Raw genomic sequence first — 20,552 nt, 5'->3', positions numbered from 1 at the left:
TTCTTTTTTTTTTATTTCAGAAAAGCTTTCTATTTAAAAAGTTTTTAATGATAAATATAATGTGGCCTTTATTTGCAAACTTTTTTTTTTTAAGATTTTATTTATTTATTCATGAGAGACACAGAGAGAGAGAGGCAGAGACACAGGCAGAGGGAGAAGCAGGCTCCCCGCAGGGAGCTGGACATGGGACTCAATCCTGGGACTCCGGGGTCACACCCTGGGCCGAAGGCAGACAGAAGGCAGACAGACGCTCAACCACTGAGCCACCCAGGGATCTTGCAAAACTAACTTTTGAAATACGTTTTAGAAACTTAATTTTGAACATTAAGGGGTACTGAAAAACCTACCAGTAATGTCTGAAAGTCCTGTTGTAGTTAAAGCTACACCTTATTTTTGTTGGCAAGCAATTCTTGCCTTCAGCTGGGGTGAGCAAATAGGTCCTCTTTCTCCATTGAAAGATGGTAGTTCAATTGGTTGTAGCCCCTTTGGAGAGCAAGTTGGTGATATCTATAAAAACTAAAAACAGGGGCTCCTGGGTGGCTCAGCCAGTTAAGTGTCTGACTCTTGATTTCAGCTCAGGTCATCATCTCCGGTTTGTGAGATCAAGCCCTGTGTCAGGCTCTGCACTGGAGCCTGCTTAAGATTCTTTTCTCTCCCTCTGCTCCTCCTGCCTCTCTAACCACCCCCACCCCCCAAAAAACCCTACTAAAAACAAATAAACTTAGCAATTTCACTTTTAGCAAATGTATATAGAGATATGTACAACTGTGTTGCAGCATTATTGGTAATAATAAAAGCCTTGAAAGAAAACTATGTGAGTAGGGGGACTGGTTAACTCTATGATATGCCATAAAATGGATTACCATGCAGATGCTGGGAAGGAGTTAGAGCCATAGGTGTCAGTATGAAACCATCTCTAAGAAAACTGAGAAAAGTAAGGTTCAGAACTCTGTGTATAATTGCAGCCATTTGTTTAAAAAATAAAATGTGTGTGTGTGTGTGTGTGTGTGTGTCTGTGCGCACTTACAGGTGCATAGAATATCTCCGAAGAAGTACACAAGAAATTGAGAGAAGTCCTTATCTCTGAGGAGGGGAACTGGTGGTTGGGAGACAGTGTTGGATAATGTAATACACAGTAATACTTGTTGGGAGACAATTCTCCCTTTGTTCCTTACTCCCCCCCCCCCCCCCCCCAATTTATATAGCGAACAGCCTTGGAAGCTAGAGTATCTCCCTCGTAAACAGAAGTCAAATTTATTTACCATCCAGTATAATAAAGATAAGGTCTCCCTCCTGCAGAGGTCAGGCTGACTTACTGTCCAATAGAAGATCTAGGTTCCCTGTACACGAGGTTCCTCATCTTCCACAACCTCCTGCATGTGCAGGCATCTCTGGTCCTCTTTGTGTTGCCCTATGTGATGGGGGCTATTGCTGTGGCTACTGAAGTCTTTTGTCTCTAACTCAGGAGTCTCACACCTTCTGCCTGCATCCATGAAACTGGGCTAACTTGGTAGCTTGCAAGTAGGGTAACAGCTCAGACCCTTCATTATTCTTCACAAGATACGTACTGGAAAATACAGTAATTGTTTTTACATCCTGTCATTCTGAGTTGATAATGTCAGGTTTAAGAAGATAAGACAGATCTAGAAAACCAATCTAGAAAATGAGCCTAGATCAAAGGAATTTGCCTATGGAGGAATTGACTTCAGCAGTGGGAGAGAACCAGTATTTGTTGAGCATTAACCATATTGAAATACACTTCAGTAATAAAGGAGTTGAAATATATTATCTCTTTCCTCATTATAAATCTGCAAGATAGATGTTCTTATCCCCATTTACAGATGAGGAAACTCAAGACCAGAGGTCTTACCTGTTTAAGGTCACATTGGAGTTCATACCTGTAATGCTTGGTGCTAAGCCATATTTCTTCTGTTATAATAAACACCTTTCTAACTTTCTCAAAGTGTTAGAGGACTTTCTACTTTTCCATTTAGAAATTTTTTCTGTCCCATCTTCATTGAAGCTCTGTTGTCAAATGACCTGTTATCTGCATGAGGGATTTCTTAGTTGTCTATAGCAATCAAATTATGCATAGGATTTTTTTTTTTTTTGGTCTATATAGGCAAATATTTTATAGCTGTGTTTCTCAAACTTTCTTCCTGAGTAATCTTTTTTTGGGGGCGGGTGAGAGAGTGGGTGCACGCACAAGCGAGAGTTGAGATGGGGAGAGGGAGAGAATTTCAAGCAGATTTCTCCATTGAGCATGGAGCCCAAACCCTTGATTTCAACTCAAGTCATGATTTCAGGGTTGTGAGATCCTGAGATCATGACCTGAGTTGAAATCAAGAGTCAGATGCCAGGGTAGCCCAGGTGGCTCAGCGATTTAGCACTGCCTTCAGCCCAAGGCCTGATCCTGGAGACCTGGGATTGAGTCCCACGTCGGGCTCCCTGCATGGAGCCTGCTTCTCCCTCTGCCTGTGTCTCTGCCTCTCTCTCTCTCTTTCTCTCTCTGTGTCTCTCATGAATAAATGAATAAAATCTTTTTTTTTTTTTAAAGTCAGATGCTTAACCTACTCAGCCACCCAGTTGCCTCTAGTCCTGAACTCTCCTTTAACCATAGAAGATAGTGGGTACCTTACATGGATCTAGCATGTGTTTTAAAGCAGTCCTTGTCCGTTATAACTTTCATGAGAGTTTTCTGTATTCAGAATTCATGACGATTTTATATTCTGTATAATGTTGCTTTAAGAGGTCAGTAAATAATATCCCAAGTTCAGGACCACTTGAGAAAGAGGACACAAGAATCAGACAGGACACAATTGTCAGGTTTTTTCTTAAATTGTAATAGATGTAAGAATTACCATCTAAACTGTTTTTTAGGTGTACAGTTAGTATAGTCACATTGTTGTGCCATAGTCACTACTATACTTTAGAATTTTTCATCATCCCAAACTAAAACTCCATATCCGTTAACTAACAACTCCCCGTTCCCCCACCCCAGCCCTTACTTCCTGCCAACCACTATTCCATCTTCTGTTTCTATGATTTTGACTACTCTAGGTACCTCATATAAGTGAAATCATACAATATTTGTCACTTTGTGTGTTTGGCTTAATTCACTTAGCATAATGTCCTCAAGTTTCATCCATGTGGCAGCATGTGTCACAATTTCCTCCCTTTTAAAGACTAAATAACGTATTTGCCACATTTTGTTTATCCATTCGTCTGTTGATGTACTTTTGCGTTTCCATTTTCTGGCTATCATGAGTAATGTTACTGTGAACATTGGTATACAAATATCTGTTTGAGTCTCTGCTTTCATTCTATTGTGTATGTACTCAGAAGTGGAATTGCTGGGTCATATAGTAATTTGACATTTAATTTTTTGAGGAACCACCATTAGTGTTTTCCACAGCAGCAGTACCATTTTACATTCCCACCAGCAATGCAGAAGGGTTCCAATTTCTCCACCTCCTTGCCAACCCTTGTTATCTCTGTCTTTGGTTTGTTTTTGGTTTTGATAATAGACATCCTATGATGTGAAGAAATAGTTTATTACTGGAAAAAGCTCACTGAAGAAAACCCCAGCAGTTAACGTGGTCAAGTACGTGTGCTATTTCCATGCTGGAGTTGGGCACATTTATTTACCTTGTCACAGGCAGTTTGGAATACTCAGGTCTTACCTCTGTCAGAGCAGAGGATAATTTGTCTTTTTTGGGTAGGAGGCAGATCCAAGGAAAGAGCTCAGAAAGAGTGCGCTGTTCATGCCAAGCTGTGGAAGGTGTCAGGGTAAGAATGGGGAGGGGAGGACAGGAGCTCCCTGGAGAAGTTCTCCACATAAAAATATGTCAGGAGGGAGCAAGATTTTTCTTAACATACATGAGAATTTTCTTAAAAATGCTTTAACTTCTTATAGTTCCCTAAATTTGCCCTAGAATGTAGTCTGGTTTTACCCTGTTCTCCCAGGCACCCAGCCCCGTTTTGGGTATGTGTAACTTAATTTGGGAAGTAAGTACTTATAGGAAACACAGTTCTGTATCCCAAAAGAGCAGTGGTCATATGGTCATAGTGGAAAGTTTTAAAAAATGTAGTCTATATCTAATAATAGATGGAAATAGCTCTATGCCTGAACTATGCCACCTATTCAAGAGAATTGAACATTTAAAAATATTTTTATTATAAAAACAACAAGATATCAAAATTGGAAAATATGAAACCGTAAAGCAAGTAAAGTAAAATTATGGTTCTTCCCATCCAGTAATTGCCATAGTTTCTATTTTGTATAGTTTTATTCTGTGCAGATTTTTTATAGGCTATATAAAATTTGGTAGCCTGTAGTTTTAATGATCTTAAAGCACTTTCCCATGTTGTTAGAAACTCATAGACATTTTACTTGCTGAATACTCTTCTAGGATACTTCTTTTTGTTTTTTTAGAGTATTAAATTCCAGTGAGTTAACATATCATGTAATCTATGATACTTAATCATTCTCCTAATGTCATTCATTTAGCTTGTTTTCCTCTCCATTTCCTTTTTTTCTGTCTTTATTATTATTATTTTAATTATTGTAAATAGTGCTACAGTGGACACAGTTGCATATTATCTTTGTCTACATTTCTAATCGTTTTCTTAGACTAGATGGCTGAAAGTAAAATACTGGGCCCAAGAACGTTGACATTTTAAGAAAATTTAATTCCAGTATAATTAACATAAAGTGTTATGAGTTTTGGTGTATCATATAGTGATTCAGCAATTTTCTACATTACGCAGTGCAAAGAGCATTAATGTTTTTAAGGCTCTTAGCAGGAAGGGAGTACCTTTCAACTTGACTTTATACTTTCAGGTATAGACTAAAACACAGTTGGATTTAGAATTTGTTTTATATGAGATTGATTTGAGTATACAGGCTGTGAGTTGATTTTTTTTCCCCAGCTATTCAGAATTGTGTTGTGGTTTTATAGAAATATTCCGCTTCTATCTTCTCATTGCCTAAATCATTAAACAGAGATTTTTTGAACACTTGTTATATCCCAGGCTATACATTAGGTGCTGCAAGGAATATGAGGATGAGTAAGAAGCAGTCACTGCTCTGCAGAATATGTCTTTACAGCAGAAGGAGGTACATGCGTTGCAGTTGCTCCCATCTGTTGTCAGTTACTTTTTCTTTAGCTAAACAGGCTGCTGTCTCCCTTCATCATGCTATTTATGCTATCAAGGGGGTGAACCACAACTAAGCTAATTTTGGAGGACAGTTTTCGCTTAGCAGAAAGTAGGAATTTTGATCTGTGGCTTGACAGGCACCTGCTTTATACTGACTACAGCTTGAATAAATTCCTGCCTGCAGTGAAATGCGTTAAGGTGTCCAAGACTAATTTCTCTCCCTGGGCTCTGGAAGCCACCTCTCTCCCATTTCCCTCTTTCTCCTGAGTCTTAAGTGTTTCTGTCTCCTTCTTTTTGGGAACTTAGAACTACCCACATCCTTTGAATCAGTCATGTTTCTCCCAGTCTCTCTTAATTAATTGCCAGCTGGCTGTGCCTTCATCATTCCATTGATCTGTTGTTTCTTGGTTGTTGAATTTAATAGAAACTTCTCAGTCTTCATCTTATTTCACCCCTCGGTAGCTTTGAACATGCTTGACCACAAACTTATTTAAGTTTGATCCTGGGTTTCTTCCTGCTACTCAGCTACTTCTTATCACTTCTCTGCACTCCTCTAGCCTTTTTTTTTTTTTTTTTAAGATTTTTATTTATTCATGAGAGACACAGAGAGAGGCAGAGACATAGGCAGAGGAAGTAGAAGCAGGCTCCATGCAGGAGCCGGATTCAGGACTCAATCCTGGAACCCCAGGATCAGGTCCTAAGCCAAAGGCAGACCTCAACTGCTGAGCCACCCAGGTGTCCCTCCCTTGGCCTTTAAAACTTTTCCTTAGGATTCTTTCTTAGACTCTGTTCCATCTCTTGTCATTTTATAATCCTTTTTGGGTGATTTTATTTGCTCTAATCTTCAAAATCAGTTACATGCTTATATGCTGGTTACTACCAAATCTATACATCCCACCCTAATCATGCTACCTTATTGGATATTGACCTATGTATGTCCCACAGATCCCTGAAATTCAACATGTAAAACTGGAACAAACCCAAAACTTCCCAGTGAAGGTATTAGTATTTCTACAGTTGTTCCAGCTGGCTCTGTCCCTTCTGTCTTACCCTTATTCTCACTCTCCATTTCTTTCTCACTTCACATCTAGTCAGTCAAATCCGGTCATTTCAGCCTCAGTCACTATTGACTCCTGTGTCTTTGTTTAGTGAATTCTATGTCTTTAATGAAATAACTTTCCAATTTGTATGACAGCTAAAAACAGTCCCAGTGTGTCTCTCCTCCAATAGGAGATCTTGTCATTGTCTTTTTCTTCAAGGAGATATATTTCTCTTAGATTAGATTATGTTTTGGGGATGGAGAGAAATTGTCTTCTTTATTTTCCCATCCTTTTCAGTGGATTTTCAGAATGCATGACATTTAGAAGGTACTGAGTAATTGTGCTGAACTGAAATGAGGATTTCAGAAAGTCGCTTAATTCTAAAAGCTTTTTATGTACGATCAAGAAGGGGGAAGAAATAAGTGTATTATAGTAATGAAGACTTAGGAATTGAAATAATCATTATCGAGTTATTTCAGAGAAGATGGGACTCACATTAAATACAATAATGCCACTTGGCATAGTTCAGTTAATCAGTTTTTTAAAAAAATTTTTATTTATTTATGATAGTCACACAGAGAGAGAGAGAGAGAGGCAGAGACACAGGCAGAGGGAGAAGCAGGCTCCATGCACCGGGAGCCCGACGTGGGATTCGATCCCGGGTCTCCAGGATCGCGCCCTGGGCCAAAGGCAGGCGCCAAACTGCTGCACCACCCAGGGATCCCAATCAGTTGTTTTTATAGACTATCAGCCTCTAGTACTAATTGAAATGGAATGCTGACATGTTTAGAAGATCAGAATATACCCAGTTTGTTCAGTGGTATGGTTCCTGAAGGACTGAAAAAGAAATTAACCTTTTCACAGCTTGTTTTTCAGTGTATTAGTCTTTGGGACCATCATTTCTACTTCAAAGAACACAAAATAGTAATATGATCAGACATATGTGTTCCCACTTGAACTAGTTTTTATTCATGTTAACAGATACATTAAAAATATCTTGTAAAACATCACACATTTTATTTGTTTAAAGATTTAATTTATTTATTTTAGAGCGTGCATGAATGAGGGGTGGGGCAGAGGGGGAGAGAGAGAAAGAGGGAAAGAATCTCAAGCAGACTCCATGCTGAGTGTGAAGCCTCCTGTGGGGCTCAATTTCACAACTGTGAAATCATGACCTGAGCTGAAACTAAGATGCTTAACTGACTGAGCCACCCAGGTGCCCCTTATTCATTCATTCATTCATTCATTCATTCATTCATTCATTCATTCATTTGAGACCGAGCAAGAGAGCACAAGCAGGGGGAACTTTAGAGGGAGAGGGAGAAGCAGGCTCCCTGTGGGGCGTGATTGCAGGACTCTGGGATCATGATCTGAACTGAAGGCAGACAATTAACCAACTGAACCACCCAGGCACCCCCTTTTTTTAATTTAAATTTTACTTAGTTAACATATAGTGCAATATTTATTTCTGGGGTAGAATTGAGTCATTCATCACTTACATACAACACCCAATGCTCATTACAGCATCCATCACCCATCTACCTCCCTCCCTCCATCAGCCCTCAGTTTATTTTCAACCGTTGAAGTGTCTTCTGGTTTGTTTCCCTCTCTCTTTTTTCTCCTTCCCATATGTTTTATCTGTTTTCCTCCTTAAATTCCCCTCATGAGGGGCATCTGGGTTTCATTGGTTAAGCATCTGCCTTTGGCCCAGGGCATGATCCTGGGGTCCCAGGATCGAGAGTCCCACATCAGGCTCCCTGCAGGGAGTCTGCTTCTTCCTCGGCCTGTGTCTCTGCCTCTCTATGTCTCTCATGAATAAATCAATAAAATCTTTAAAAAAAAATTCACAGATGAGTGAGATCATGTGTTATTTGTCTTTCTTTGATGGACTTATTTAACTTAGCATAATATGCTCTAGCTCCATCCACATTTTTGTAAATGGCAAGATAACATTTTTTCTGATGACCAAGTAATATTCCATTGTGTATATATACTAAATCTTTTGTATCCATTTATCAGTGTCAGTTGATGGACATTTGGGCTGTCTCCATATTTTGGCTATTGTTGATAATGTTGCTATAAACATAGGGGTGCAAATCTATTCTTTAATCCTTTGGGTAAATATCTAGTAGTGTAATTGCTGGATCATAAAGTAATTTTATTTTTTTACTTTTTGAGGAACCTCCATACTCTTCTCTAGAGTGTCTGCACCAGTTTGCATTCCCACCAACAGTGCACGAGAGTTCCCCTTTCTCTGCATCCTCACCAAAACCTGTTATTTCTTGTATTGTTCATTGTAGCTATTCTGACAGGTGTGAGGTAGTATCTCATGGTTTTGACTTGTATTTCCCTGATTATAAGTGATGTATCTTTTCATGTGTCTAAGCCATCTCTATGTCTTCTTTAGAAAAGTGTTTATGTCTTTAGCCCGTTTTCTTAACTGGACTATTTGTTTTTTTGGGTGTTGAGTTTGATAAGTTCCTTATAGATTTTGGATACTAACCCTGTATCACATATGTCATTTGCAGGTATCTTCTCCCATTCTGTAGGTTGTCTTTTAGCTTTGTTGATTGTTTTCTGTATCCTGCAGAAATTTTTTTATCTCAAGTCCCAATAGTTAATTTTTGCTTTTGTTTTCCTTAAACCTCCAGCAATGTATCTAGTAAGAAGTTGTTATGGCCAATGTCACAGAGGTTGCTGCCCGTGTTCTCTTCTAGGATTTTGATGGTTTCTTATCTCGTATTTAGATCTTTCATCCATTTTGAAATTGTTTTTGTGTATGAAAGTGGTCCAGTTTCATTCTTCTGTATGTTGCTATTCAGTTTTCCCAACACCATTTGAAGAGACTGTCCTTTTTCCATTGGATATTCTTTCCTGCTTTGTCAAAGATTAGTTGACCATATAGTTTGGGTCCATTTCTAGGTTCTCTTAATCTGTTCCGTTGATCTATGTGTCTGTTTTGTGCTAGTACCATACTGTCTTGGTGACTACAGCTTTGTAATAACAGCTTGAAATCTGGAATCGTGATCCCCCTGGTTTTGTTTTTCTTTTTCAGGATTGCTTTGACTATTTAGGGTCCTTTGTGGTTCTATACAAATTTTAGGATTCTTTGTTCTAGCTCTGTGAAAAATGTTAGTGGTATTTTGATAGGGATTGCATTAAATGTGTGGACTGCTTTGTGTAGTTTAGACATTTTAACAATGTTTGTTCTTCCAATCCATGAGCGTGGAATGCTTTTCCATTTCTTTGTATCCTCTTCAATTTCTTTCATAAGTGTTCTATAGTTTTCAGAGAACAGATCTTTTATCTCTTTAGTTAGGTTTATTCCTAGGTATCTTACTGTTTTTGGTGCAATTGCAAATGGGATTGATTCCTTGATTTTTTTTTTTCTGCTGCTTCATTACTGATGTACAGAAATGCAACAGATTTCTGCGCATTGATTTTATATCCTGCAACTTTGCTGAATTCATGTATTAGTTCTAGCAATTCTTTAAATGTCTGTCAGAATTCCCCTGGGAAGCCATCCAGCCTAGGATGTATGTTTCTTTGGGAGATTTTTGATTGCTAATTTGATTTCTTTGCTGGTTATGAGTATGTTCAAATTTTCTCTTTTTTCCTATTTCAGTTTTGATAGTTGGTAAGTTTCTAGGAATTCAACCATTTTTTCCAGATTGCCCAGTTTGTTGGCGTATAATTTTTCATAATATTCTCTTACAATTGTAGTTCTGTGGTGTTGGTTTTGATCTCTCCTCTTTCATTCATGATTTTATCTGTTTGAGTCCTCTTTTGTTTTTGGTAAGTCTGGGTGGGAATTTGTTAATTTTATTAGTTGTTTCAAAGAACCAGTGATTGGTTTCATTGATCTATTCTACTGTGGGTTTTTTTGTTTCTTTATCGTTGATTTCTGCTCTATTTTTTATTTCTCTTCTTCTGCTGGCTTTAGGCTTTATTTGCTGTTCCATTTCTATTTCCTTTAGATGTAAGGAAAGGCTGTGTATTTGAGACATTTCTTGCTTCTTGAGGTAGACCAGTATTGCAATATAGTTTCCTCTTAGGACTGCCTTTGCTGCATCCGAAAGGTTTTAGACTGTTGTGTTTTCATTTTCATTTGCTTCCATATATTTCTTAAAATTTCTTCTTTGATTTCCTGGTTAACTCAGTCATTCTTTTGTAGCATGTTCTTTAACTTCCATGTATTTGAAGTCTTTCCAACTTTTTTCTTGTGTTTGACTTCATGTTTCTTAGTGTTGTGGTCTGAAAATATGCATGGTATGATCTTGATCTTTTTTATTTGTTGAAGGCTGGTTTGTGACCTGGTATGTGATCTCTTCTGGAGAATGTTCCATATGCACTTGAAAAGAATATGTATCTTCCTGCTTTAGGATGAGATGTTCTGAATATATCTGTTAAGGCCATCTGGTCCAGTATGTCTTTCAAAGCCTTTGCTTCCTTGTTAATTTTATACTTTGATGATCTGTCCGTTCTTGTAACTGGGATGTTGAAGTCCCCTACTATTGTTTTGTTATCAATGAAGTTTTTTTATGTTTAATATTAATTGATTTATACTGTTGGCTGCTTCCACATGGGGGGCATAAATATTTATAATTGCTAGATCTTCTTGAATGATAGACCCCTCATTTTTTCCCACTCACAGAGTCCTCCCTTAATATTTCTTGCAGGGCTGGTTTAGTGGTCACAAACTCCTTTAGTTTTGTTTGCTTGGGAAAGTCTTTGTCCCTGACCTTTCTCTTCTGAATGATAGCCTTGCTGGATGAAGAATTCTTGGCTGCATATTTTTCCCAGTTAGCCCGCTATTTCCTTCCACTCTCTTCTGACCTGTCACATTTCTGTGGACAGACATGCTGCAAACTGATCTGTCTTCTCTTGTAGGTTAAAGACTATTTCCCTTGCTGCTTTCAGGATTCTTTGCTTGTCTGTGTATTTTGTAAATTTGACTATGATATGCCTTGGCAATAAACTTTTGTTGAATTTAATGGGAGTTCTCTGTGCTTCCTGGATTTTGATGTCTGTGTCCTTCCCCAGATTTAGGAAAGTTTTCAATTATAATTTATCCGAATATACCTTCTGCCCCCATTTCTCTCCATCTTCTGGAATTCCTATGATATAAATGTTATTACACTTTAATAAGTCACTGAGTTCCCTAATTTTACCTTTGAAGTCCATTACCTTTCTTTCCCTCTTCTTTTCAGCTTCATTTTTTCCCCATAATTTTATCTTCTATATCACTGATTTGCTCCTCTGCTTCATCCATCCTAATTTTTATAGCCTCCATTTAGGATTGCATCTCAATTACAGCATTTTTAATTTTGGCCCGACTAGATTTTAGTTCTTCTATCTCTACCGTAAGGGATTCTGTAGTGTCTTTTATGTTTTTTTGAAACTCAGCTAGTACCTGTATAATTGTTGTTTTAAATTCTAGTCCAGACATCTTATGTCTACATTGATAAATCTCTGGTTATCATTTCTTCATGTTCTTTTGAGGTGAATTCCTCTGTGTTGTCATTTTGGAGAGAGAAGAAAAAGGAAAATAAAAATAAAAATTGAGTAATAAAGGAACCTAGGTCCTAGATATGTTTTGATCTACTTGTTATGAGAAGCTTGATAGAAAAAAGATGGCAAAAAAAATAAAAAATAAAAATAAAAAAAAAGAAAAAAAGAAAAAAGATGGCTTAGTTGATTGAATGGACAACTCTTGATTTCAGCTCAGGTCATGATCTCAGTCAGGGTCCTGGGATGGAGCCGAGCATCATGCTCCGTGCTCAGCAGAGAATCTATGTGAGGATTCTCTTTCGTTCTCCCTCTGCCCCTCCCTGTTCATGCTCTCTCTCTCTCTCTCTCTCTCTCTCCCTAATAAATAATAAATCTTTTTTTAAAAAGGTAGAAAGAAAAAAAATAAAAAAAATAAAAAAAATAAAAAGGTAGAAAGAGGGATGCCTGGGTGGCTCAGTGGTTGGGCGTCTGTCTTCGGCTCAGGTTGTGATCCCAGGATCCTGGGATCGAGTCCCGCATCCGGCTCCCCACAGGGAGCCTGTTCTCCCTCTGCCTAGGTCTCTGCCTGTCTTGTGTCTCTCGTGAATAAATAAAATATTTTAAAAAAATAAAAAGGTAGAAAGAAAGAAAGAAGAAAGAAAGAAAGAAAGAAAGAAAGAAAGAAAGAAAGAAAACAAAAAGATTAAAAATTTAAAAATATGTGTATAAAATTTAAAAAATGCTATTCCTGTATCTATAAAGCAAAACAAAAACAAGAAACAAAACCCAAAGGATGCTAGATCCTGTTTGCCTTAACACTGAAGCTTTGCAGCACTCTGTGATCAGTAGACTTGGTTTGTGAGGGGTGTTTGTGCTGGTCTTCTGGTGGAGGGGCCTGCTGCTCTGATTCTCAAGTGGAATTGCCGTAGTGGAGATGCTCCTGTAGGACAGAGGGGGCCAGGGTTTGGTGTAGTGGTTCAGTTCTCCACTCGGTGATGCTGTTCAGCTCACTGAGACGGATCAAGCTGGTGGGGGAAGGGGAGGAGGAAAATGACTTTAACCTGTTCTCTCCTCTTTCAGAGCCGGGGAATGCCTGCCACCCCTTCTCTTCAGTATGCCCTCACAGATGCCCAAACAGTGACCCTGACTGTGTTACTGGTTTCCCTCAGATTCCTGCCTTCACCCTGTATACTAGCTGTCTTCCTGCCAAACGGCTCAGCACTCCTGTGTTTTATCTCAGGCGTGGCTGTTTCAAAAACCCACCCTCCAGGGATCCCTGGGTGGCGCAGCGGTTTGGCGCCTGCCTTTGGCCTAGGGCGCGATCCTGGAGACCCGGGATCGAATCCCACATCAGGCTCCCGGTGCATGGAGCCTGCTTCTCCCTCTGCCTGTGTCTCTGCCTCTCTCTCTCTCTCTCTCTCTCTCTCTCTCTCTGTGACTATCAAAAGTAAATAAAAATTAAAAAAAAATTAAAAAAAAAAACAAAAACAAAAACCCACCCTCCAAAACAAAACAAAGCCCCACCCTTCAGAGACCCTCGGGGCACAGACCCACACTGATCCTCTGGGGGAGGATCTCCCTGCATTGTGGCCAGTGTCAGCTTGTTGCAAGAGATAGCTGTACAGTTTCCCAGCAGTTCAGTTTATGGTAGATCGGGACATACAGCTAGTGCCAGGCTCTGCAGCCCTCAGTTTGAGTCTTTGCTCTTGTACTAGTGAGTCAGACACCTTGATGGTGCCTGTAGGGTTCTTTGCCTGTGGAGACACCTTGTCACCTTTACCAAATGTACTCCAGGCAGGATTACCACTTCTTCCCATGTGACCCTGGGGATCCTCAGGCTGCCTGCTGCTGGGGCTCAGCACTGTTTTCCCACTGCAGCGCCACTCAGTTCCTTAGGGGCAAACCGGGCAATGTCTTAGACCCCTGAAACTTTGAAATGTGCATCAGTGTTTATAGAAAGCTGGCAGTATTGTAAACTTCTCCTTTTTCACTATCAGTGGTTTTGGAGAATAGTTTTCTTGTGCAATTCTCAGCACGTGTTTTTACTTTTTTTTTTTTTCTTCCTTTTCCAGGAGGCGCTTTCTTTCTCTTCCTCTTCTCTCACTGCTCCCCACCACTGTCAGGGCTCCCTCCACTAGGCGGTGCCCATGGCTCTTTTCTCTGACAAACTCCCTCCCTTATTTTTCTTGTTTGTAGAAGTGCAGCTTTATTCTTTAAGACTTCTGATCAATTTCTTGGGTGTTCAGAAAGATTTGATATTTATCTAGCTGTGTTGGGGGGAGGAGACAAGCTTGGGGTGACCTTACTCCTGCCATCTTACCTTTCTTAGATTCACATATTTTATTTTTTATTTATTTAAAAAAATTTTTTTTTTAGTTTTTAGATTTTATTTATTTATTCATGATGGACACACAGAGAGAAAGGCAGAGACACAGACAGAGGGAGAAGCAGGCTCCCAGCAAGGAGCCCCTTGCAGGACTCCATCCCATGACTCGGGGATCACACCCTGAGCCAAAGACAGACACTTAGCCACTGAGCCACCCGGGTGTCCCAGATTCACACATTTTAAATGGGAGCAATGCATGAGGGTTAGAGGTAATATATGAGGAATCAGTTATAAGGAGGGAGAGGAGAAACGGAATAGTGAACAAAAGATGTTTGCTCACACAACTCTTTATACTGACCACCAGATGGTACAGTTGTTCCACATCTGCTGGTTGTACTGACTGCGGAAAGGGAAGTATGACAGAAAGCAGGACAGTGCCAACCAGCTGTTTCAAAGAATAAGATGTTCCTTAAGTTGATTCTTTTTAGTCTTAGATGTCTGTTTTATGAAGTAAATGCAGGACAACAGTTTATAATTAATTGCATGTGAATTTCTAGTTCTTTTGGGGCTGCCTTTACTTTATGGTCAAATAAGGCATATCAGTATTGCCCTTGTAATTTCTGTGAGAAAGTTAACTCTTTAGATATAAGCATCAACAAAACATTAACATTTAAAAATTGAACACACAGCATTACTGTACTGAAGCCTGGGAAAGATGTGGGAGCTAGACAAGAAGAATATATTCGTGCTTTTTTAAGTACCAGTAGAACTGAAAGAAATAGCTTTACTGTGACCTGGGGCTGCTCCTAGAGGAACTCTAGCAAAAACCCAAGGGGCTGGGTTTCCAGAGAAGAATTCTTTCCTCTAGAGGTGGGCTTTAGAAAATACTGAAATGAGAACTCAACTGGTACAGTCAGTTTTAACATGACATAATATATAACTATCAGAAGTTGGAGTTGGCATTTTCGAAGTGGGCAGCCGTTGTCTTGAGATTAGTGACTTTAAATGGGACGCCTGGGTGGCCCAGAGGTTTGGTGCCTGCGTTCGTTCCAAGAAGTAATCCTGGAGTCCAGGGATCAAGTCCCACGTCGGCCTCCTGCGTGGAGCCTGATTCTCCCTCTGCCCGTGTCTCTCATGAATAAATAAATAAAATCTTTAGAAAAAAAAAAAGAAAAATATTAGTGGCCTTATGAAACCCAAAGGGCTTGTAGTTTCACTTAATAAACAGTATTGCTTGCTAGTTTTAGAATGAAAGATACAGAAAAAAAAATAACGTAGTTAAGGGATCAATTCTTTTTTTTTTTTTTTAATATGTGATACTTTAATGAAAGTTTATCTTAGGGGTGCCTGGATGGCTCAGTTGGTAGAACATGTGACTTTTAAAAAAAAATATTTTATTTATTTATTCATAGAGACACACATTGAGAGTGAGAGCGAGAGAGAGGCAGACACACAGGCAGAGGGAGAAGCAGGCACCATGCAGAGAGCCCGACGTGGGACTCGATCCCGGGTCCCCAGGATCATGCCCTGGGCTGCAGGCGGCGCTAAACCGCAGCACCACCGGGACTGCCCAAGGATCAATTCTTTATGTTTAGATTTGATCTTTTATTTTCAAGTACTTGGAAGAAATGATACGAGAAAGACACTTGACACAGTTTATTCCTAAGGTATCCCCCTTCCCCTCTCCCTAGTAATAACTGCTAGTCTTATAATCAGGTCATTTCATTTTCCTGACAGAATTGTTACCTTGAGCCCATTTTGTCATTGAGATAATCTGAATCTGTTTTGAACTTTGTTCTATTAGTGGTGTTAGCTCTTCCTTGCTCTTTGCCTTTAACATCCATGTTTTAAAGGTTGCCAGTTATTGTACACTTGGTTTCCTTCATGCTGTTCAGCTGAAATTTTGCCAAGTATGTTCTGTGACTTAGGGATAGCAAAGAAAATTAATGGTAACTATCCACTGCATTTTATAGTGTAAAGTGAAAACTTTAGATGAGTTTTAAAGGAATTCTAAAGTAAATTATAAAATTGAAAAATGAATATATCAACAAGATGTCAGTGTAGGTCTAACTTTAGATCTTTTCATAAGTATAAGGAACCTTAAAATATTGGAAAAGAGATATCAATGAGCCGTTGCATTTTCTATGACCTACTATAGTAGAACCTACGTGTAGTAAGTAAAAAAAGGGGAGTAGGAGGTAAAGAAACTCAACTGTAATAGAGGCAAATGATACAGGCCTCAAAATCTTTCCGGTGGCAAAACTTAAATCTCATCAAAAACAGGACCTTTATTTGGAAGCCCAAGGAATCAGAAACAGAACAGAATGACCTCTTGTGTGTCCCACCAGAGTGAGGAGGCACTATTCAATTTAGAGACCTTTTCTGGCTTTTTAGAACCATAAAACTTTTATTTCTTTAGTATTGAATTATAAAATATTTTTATTTATAATTGTAGTACATTTTATATTTATGTAGTTTTATATTTATATAATGATTTTATATTTGAAATATTGTGTATAACTTACAGGAGTTTATACTTGTTCTGAAGAACTCTGGTAGAATAAAGACCTATGGATAGCAAGTTTGGAGGATTAAATACCTCTTTGTTAACCTATAAATTTTACTTATGAAGAAAGTTTAAGGCATTTTTAGAACACATGTGTCTACAGCTATTTTTAAAACTGTTGAGTTAATTTCCTGATATTTCTAATTTCCATTGACCGGTGCATTCTGATCTTTTTCAGTGATCACATGGAAAATGTATATGGCTACCTAATGAAGTACACCAACCTTGTCACTGGGTGGCAGTACAGGTAAGTGATGATCTATGTCACATTCCTCTCCTAAGAGACCAGAAATACGGCTGATAATTTTATATTCTGGTATTACTTCTGTACAAACATGGATAGGAAGAATGATATACAGTTACTTAGAGTCTGATGAATTCTCCTTTTTAGAGGATGAGAAGAATTGCAGTCTGTTCAGATGGCATCCTCCAAATGCCTCAGAAGTTAATATTTTTTTTAATTAAAGAATAATTGACATACAGTTTTAGGTGTATAACACAGTGATTTGATATTTATGTATGTTATAAAATGGTCACTTCAGTGAGTCCAGTTACCATCTGTCACCATACCAAGTTGTTATAGTATTACTGATTATATTCCCTATGCCATATCCTTTTGTCTTATTTTATAATTGGAAGATTATACCTCTTAGTCCTCTTTATCTATATTGTTTATCCTCCCATCCCTCATTTCCTCTGACAACCATCAATTTTTTCTCTGTATCGATGATGAGTCTGTTTCTCTTTATGTGTTGGTTTTATTTTTTAGATTCTACACATAAATGAAGTCACAGTATTTATTTTTCTGTCTGACTTATTTCAGCTAACATAATACCCTCTAAATTCATCCATGTAGTCACCAATGGCAAGATCTCATTCTTTTTTTATGGCTTAGTAATACCCATTGTGTGTATATGCATTTATCTATATCTATACCACATCTTCTTTATCCGTTCATCAAGAAACGTTTAGCTACCTCTGAAACTAATAGTATAGTATATGTGAATTAAGTCGAATTTAGATAAATTTTTAAAAAGTTATAAATATGTATATTTAGGTTGCTTCCATATCTTGGCTATTGTAAATGCTGCAATGACCCTATATAGGGTACATGCGTCTTTTCAAATTAGTGTTTTAATTTTTTTCAGATAGAAACCTAGAAGTGGAATTTTTGGATCATATGGTAGTTCTATTTTTATTTAATTTTAATTTTAATTTTTTCCAATTTTACCCACCCTTACACCCACCTCTCCTCTGGTAACTATAGTTTGTTCTCTATAGTTAAGAGTCTGTTTCTTGGTTTGTCTCTCTCTTTTTTGTTTTATTTTGTTTGAATGAAGTCATAAGGTATTTTTCTTTTTCTGACCGACTTAGCATTATACTCTCTAGTTCCTTCCATGTTGTTGCTAATGCCAAGATTTCATTCTTTTTGATGGCCAAATAATATTCCAAAGTTGTGTGTGTGTGTGTGTGTGTGTGTGTATGCTGTATCTTTTTTTTTTTAAGATTTTATTTATTCATAGACACACAGAGAGAGAGAGAGAGAGAGAGAGAGGCAGAGACACAGGGAGAGGGAGAAGCAAGCTCCATGCAGGGAGCCCGATGTGGGACTTGATCCTGAGGTCTCCAGGACCTCAGTCTGCAGGTGGCGCCAAACTGCTGCGCCACCAGGGCTGCCCTCTTTTTTTTTTTTAATATTATTATTTGAGAGAAAGAGAGACAGCAGCATGAGTGGGGTGGGAGGGGGGAAGGAGAGAGAGAGAGAGAGAGAGAGAGACTGACTCCCTGCTGTGCAGGGGCTTCTTCCCAGGACTCTGGGATCATGACCTGAGCCAAAGGCAGACCCTTAATCAACTGAGCTACCCAGGTGCCCCTGTATCACATCTTCTTTATCCCTTCATTTGTTGATGGACACTTGGACTGCTGCCATAATTTGGTTATTGTAAAAAATGCTTCAGTAAGCGTATGGAGTGCATGTATCCCTTTGTATTTAGTGTTTTTATTCTGGTAATAACCGAGTAGTCTGATTACTGGATCATAGGGTAATTCTATTTTTAGTTTCCTGGGGAATTTCCATACTGTTCTCCACAGTGACTATAGCAGTTTTGCATTTCCACCAGCAATGCAAGAGAGTGCCTTTTTCTCCACATCCTCACCAACACTTGTTGTATCAGTTCTTTTTTTTTTTTTTTTAAAGATTTATTTATTTATTTATTCATGATAGACACAGAGATTGAGAGAGAGGCAGAGACACAGGAGGAGGGAGAAGCAGGCTCCATGCTGGGAGGCCGACGCGGGATTCGATCCCGGGACTCCAGGATCGCGCCCTGGGCCAAAGGCAGGCGCCAAACCTCTGAGCCACCCAGGGATCCCCTGTATCAGTTCTTTATATATTTTGGACACTAAACTTTCATTAGATATATCATTTGCAGATACCTTCTCCCATTCAGTAGGTTGCTTTTAGTTTTGTTGAAAGTTTACCTGGCTGTGCAGAAGGTTTTTATTTTGATGTGGTCCCAGTGATTTATTTTTGTTTATATTTTCCTTGCTTCAAGAGACATCTAGAAAAATGTTGCTGTGGCCAGTGTCAGAGAAATTACTGCCTATGCTCTTGTACGATGTCTATGGTTTCAAGTCTCATATTTAAATCTTTAATCCATTTTGAATTTATTTTTATAGATGATGTAAGAAAGTGGTCCAATAGCATTCTTTTTTTTTTTTTTTTAAAGATTTTATTTATTCATTCATGAGAGACACACAGAGAGAGAGAGGCAGAGACACCGGCAGAGGGAGAAACAGGCTCCATGCAGGGAGCCTGATGTGGGACTCGATCCTGGGACTCCAGGGTCACGCCCTGGGCAGAAGGCGGGCACTAACCCCCACTGAGCCACCCAGGGATCCCTCTAGTAACATTCTTTTGCATGTAGTTGTCCAGTCTCTCCAACACCATTTGTTGAAGAGACTGTCTTTTTCCCAGTGTGTGTGTGTGTGTGTGTGTGTGTATTATTTATATGTGTGTGTGTATATATAAATATAAATATAGGGCAGCCCCAGTGGCTCAGCGGTTTAGCGCTGCCTTCAGCCAGGGCCTGATCCTGGAGGCCTGGGATCGAGTCCCACATCGGGCTCCCTGCATGGAGCCTGCTTCTCCCTCTGCCTTTGTCTCTGCCTCTCTCTCTCTCTCTCTCTCTCTCTGTCATGAATAAATAAATAAAATCTTTAAAAATAAATAAATAAATAAATAAATATAAATATACATATATAAAATGGGAGGAGGAAAGAATATATATTCTTGGCATATATATTTTCTTTCATATATATTCTATTCATAGATATATATTCATATATATATTCTATTCATATATACTTTGCGCGCACGTGTGTGTGTGTATTCTTTCCTACTCCATTGAAGATTAATTGGCCATAAAATTGTGGGTTGATTTCTGGATTTTCTGTTCTGTTTCATTGATCCTGTGTGTCTGTTTTTGGGCCAGCACTATACTATTTTGGTTACTATAGCTTTGTAGTATAACTTGAAGTCTGGAATTATGATGCCTCCAGTTTTGTTTTCTTATTTTTAACCTTCATACTGTTTTTCATAGTCACTGTACCAATTTGCATTCCCATCAGTAGTGCACAAGTGTTCCCTCTTCTCCACATTTTTGCCAGCATGTGTTATTTCTGGTCTTTGTAATTCTAGTGATTCTGACGGGTGTGAAGTGATACTTCATTGCGGTTTTGATGTGCATTTCTCTGATTAGTGGTACTCTTTTCATGTGCCTGTTGGCCATCTATGTCTTTTTTGAAGAAATTTCATCCATTTTGAGTTTATTTTTGTGTTTTTTGTATATGGTGTAAGAAAGTGGTCTTAGTTTCATTCTTTTGTGTGTGGCTGTCCAGTTTCCCCAACACTTTCTGATGTGTTGACAATAGTCAAAAGTTACTATTAAGATTATAATTACTTGTTCAC

General features: G+C 38.7%; 1 protein-coding gene across 1 annotated transcript in view; it reads left to right on the top strand.

Moving 5' to 3' along the window:
- The window catches only part of OSBPL11 (oxysterol binding protein like 11), an 88,254-nt gene that overhangs the window by 12,979 nt on the left and 54,723 nt on the right, over nucleotides 1-20,552 (top strand). Inside the window, exon 2 of the mRNA XM_025990221.2 lies at nucleotides 16,761-16,829. Coding sequence (XP_025846006.1) covers nucleotides 16,761-16,829 — 69 coding nt within the window. The remainder of the gene's footprint in view (nucleotides 1-16,760; nucleotides 16,830-20,552) is intronic.

Source organism: Vulpes vulpes, chromosome 1, assembly GCF_048418805.1.
Source record: "Vulpes vulpes isolate BD-2025 chromosome 1, VulVul3, whole genome shotgun sequence".
In the NCBI taxonomy this organism is placed as follows: Eukaryota; Metazoa; Chordata; class Mammalia; order Carnivora; family Canidae; genus Vulpes; species Vulpes vulpes.
This window is presented reverse-complemented; position numbering and strand designations above follow the sequence as displayed.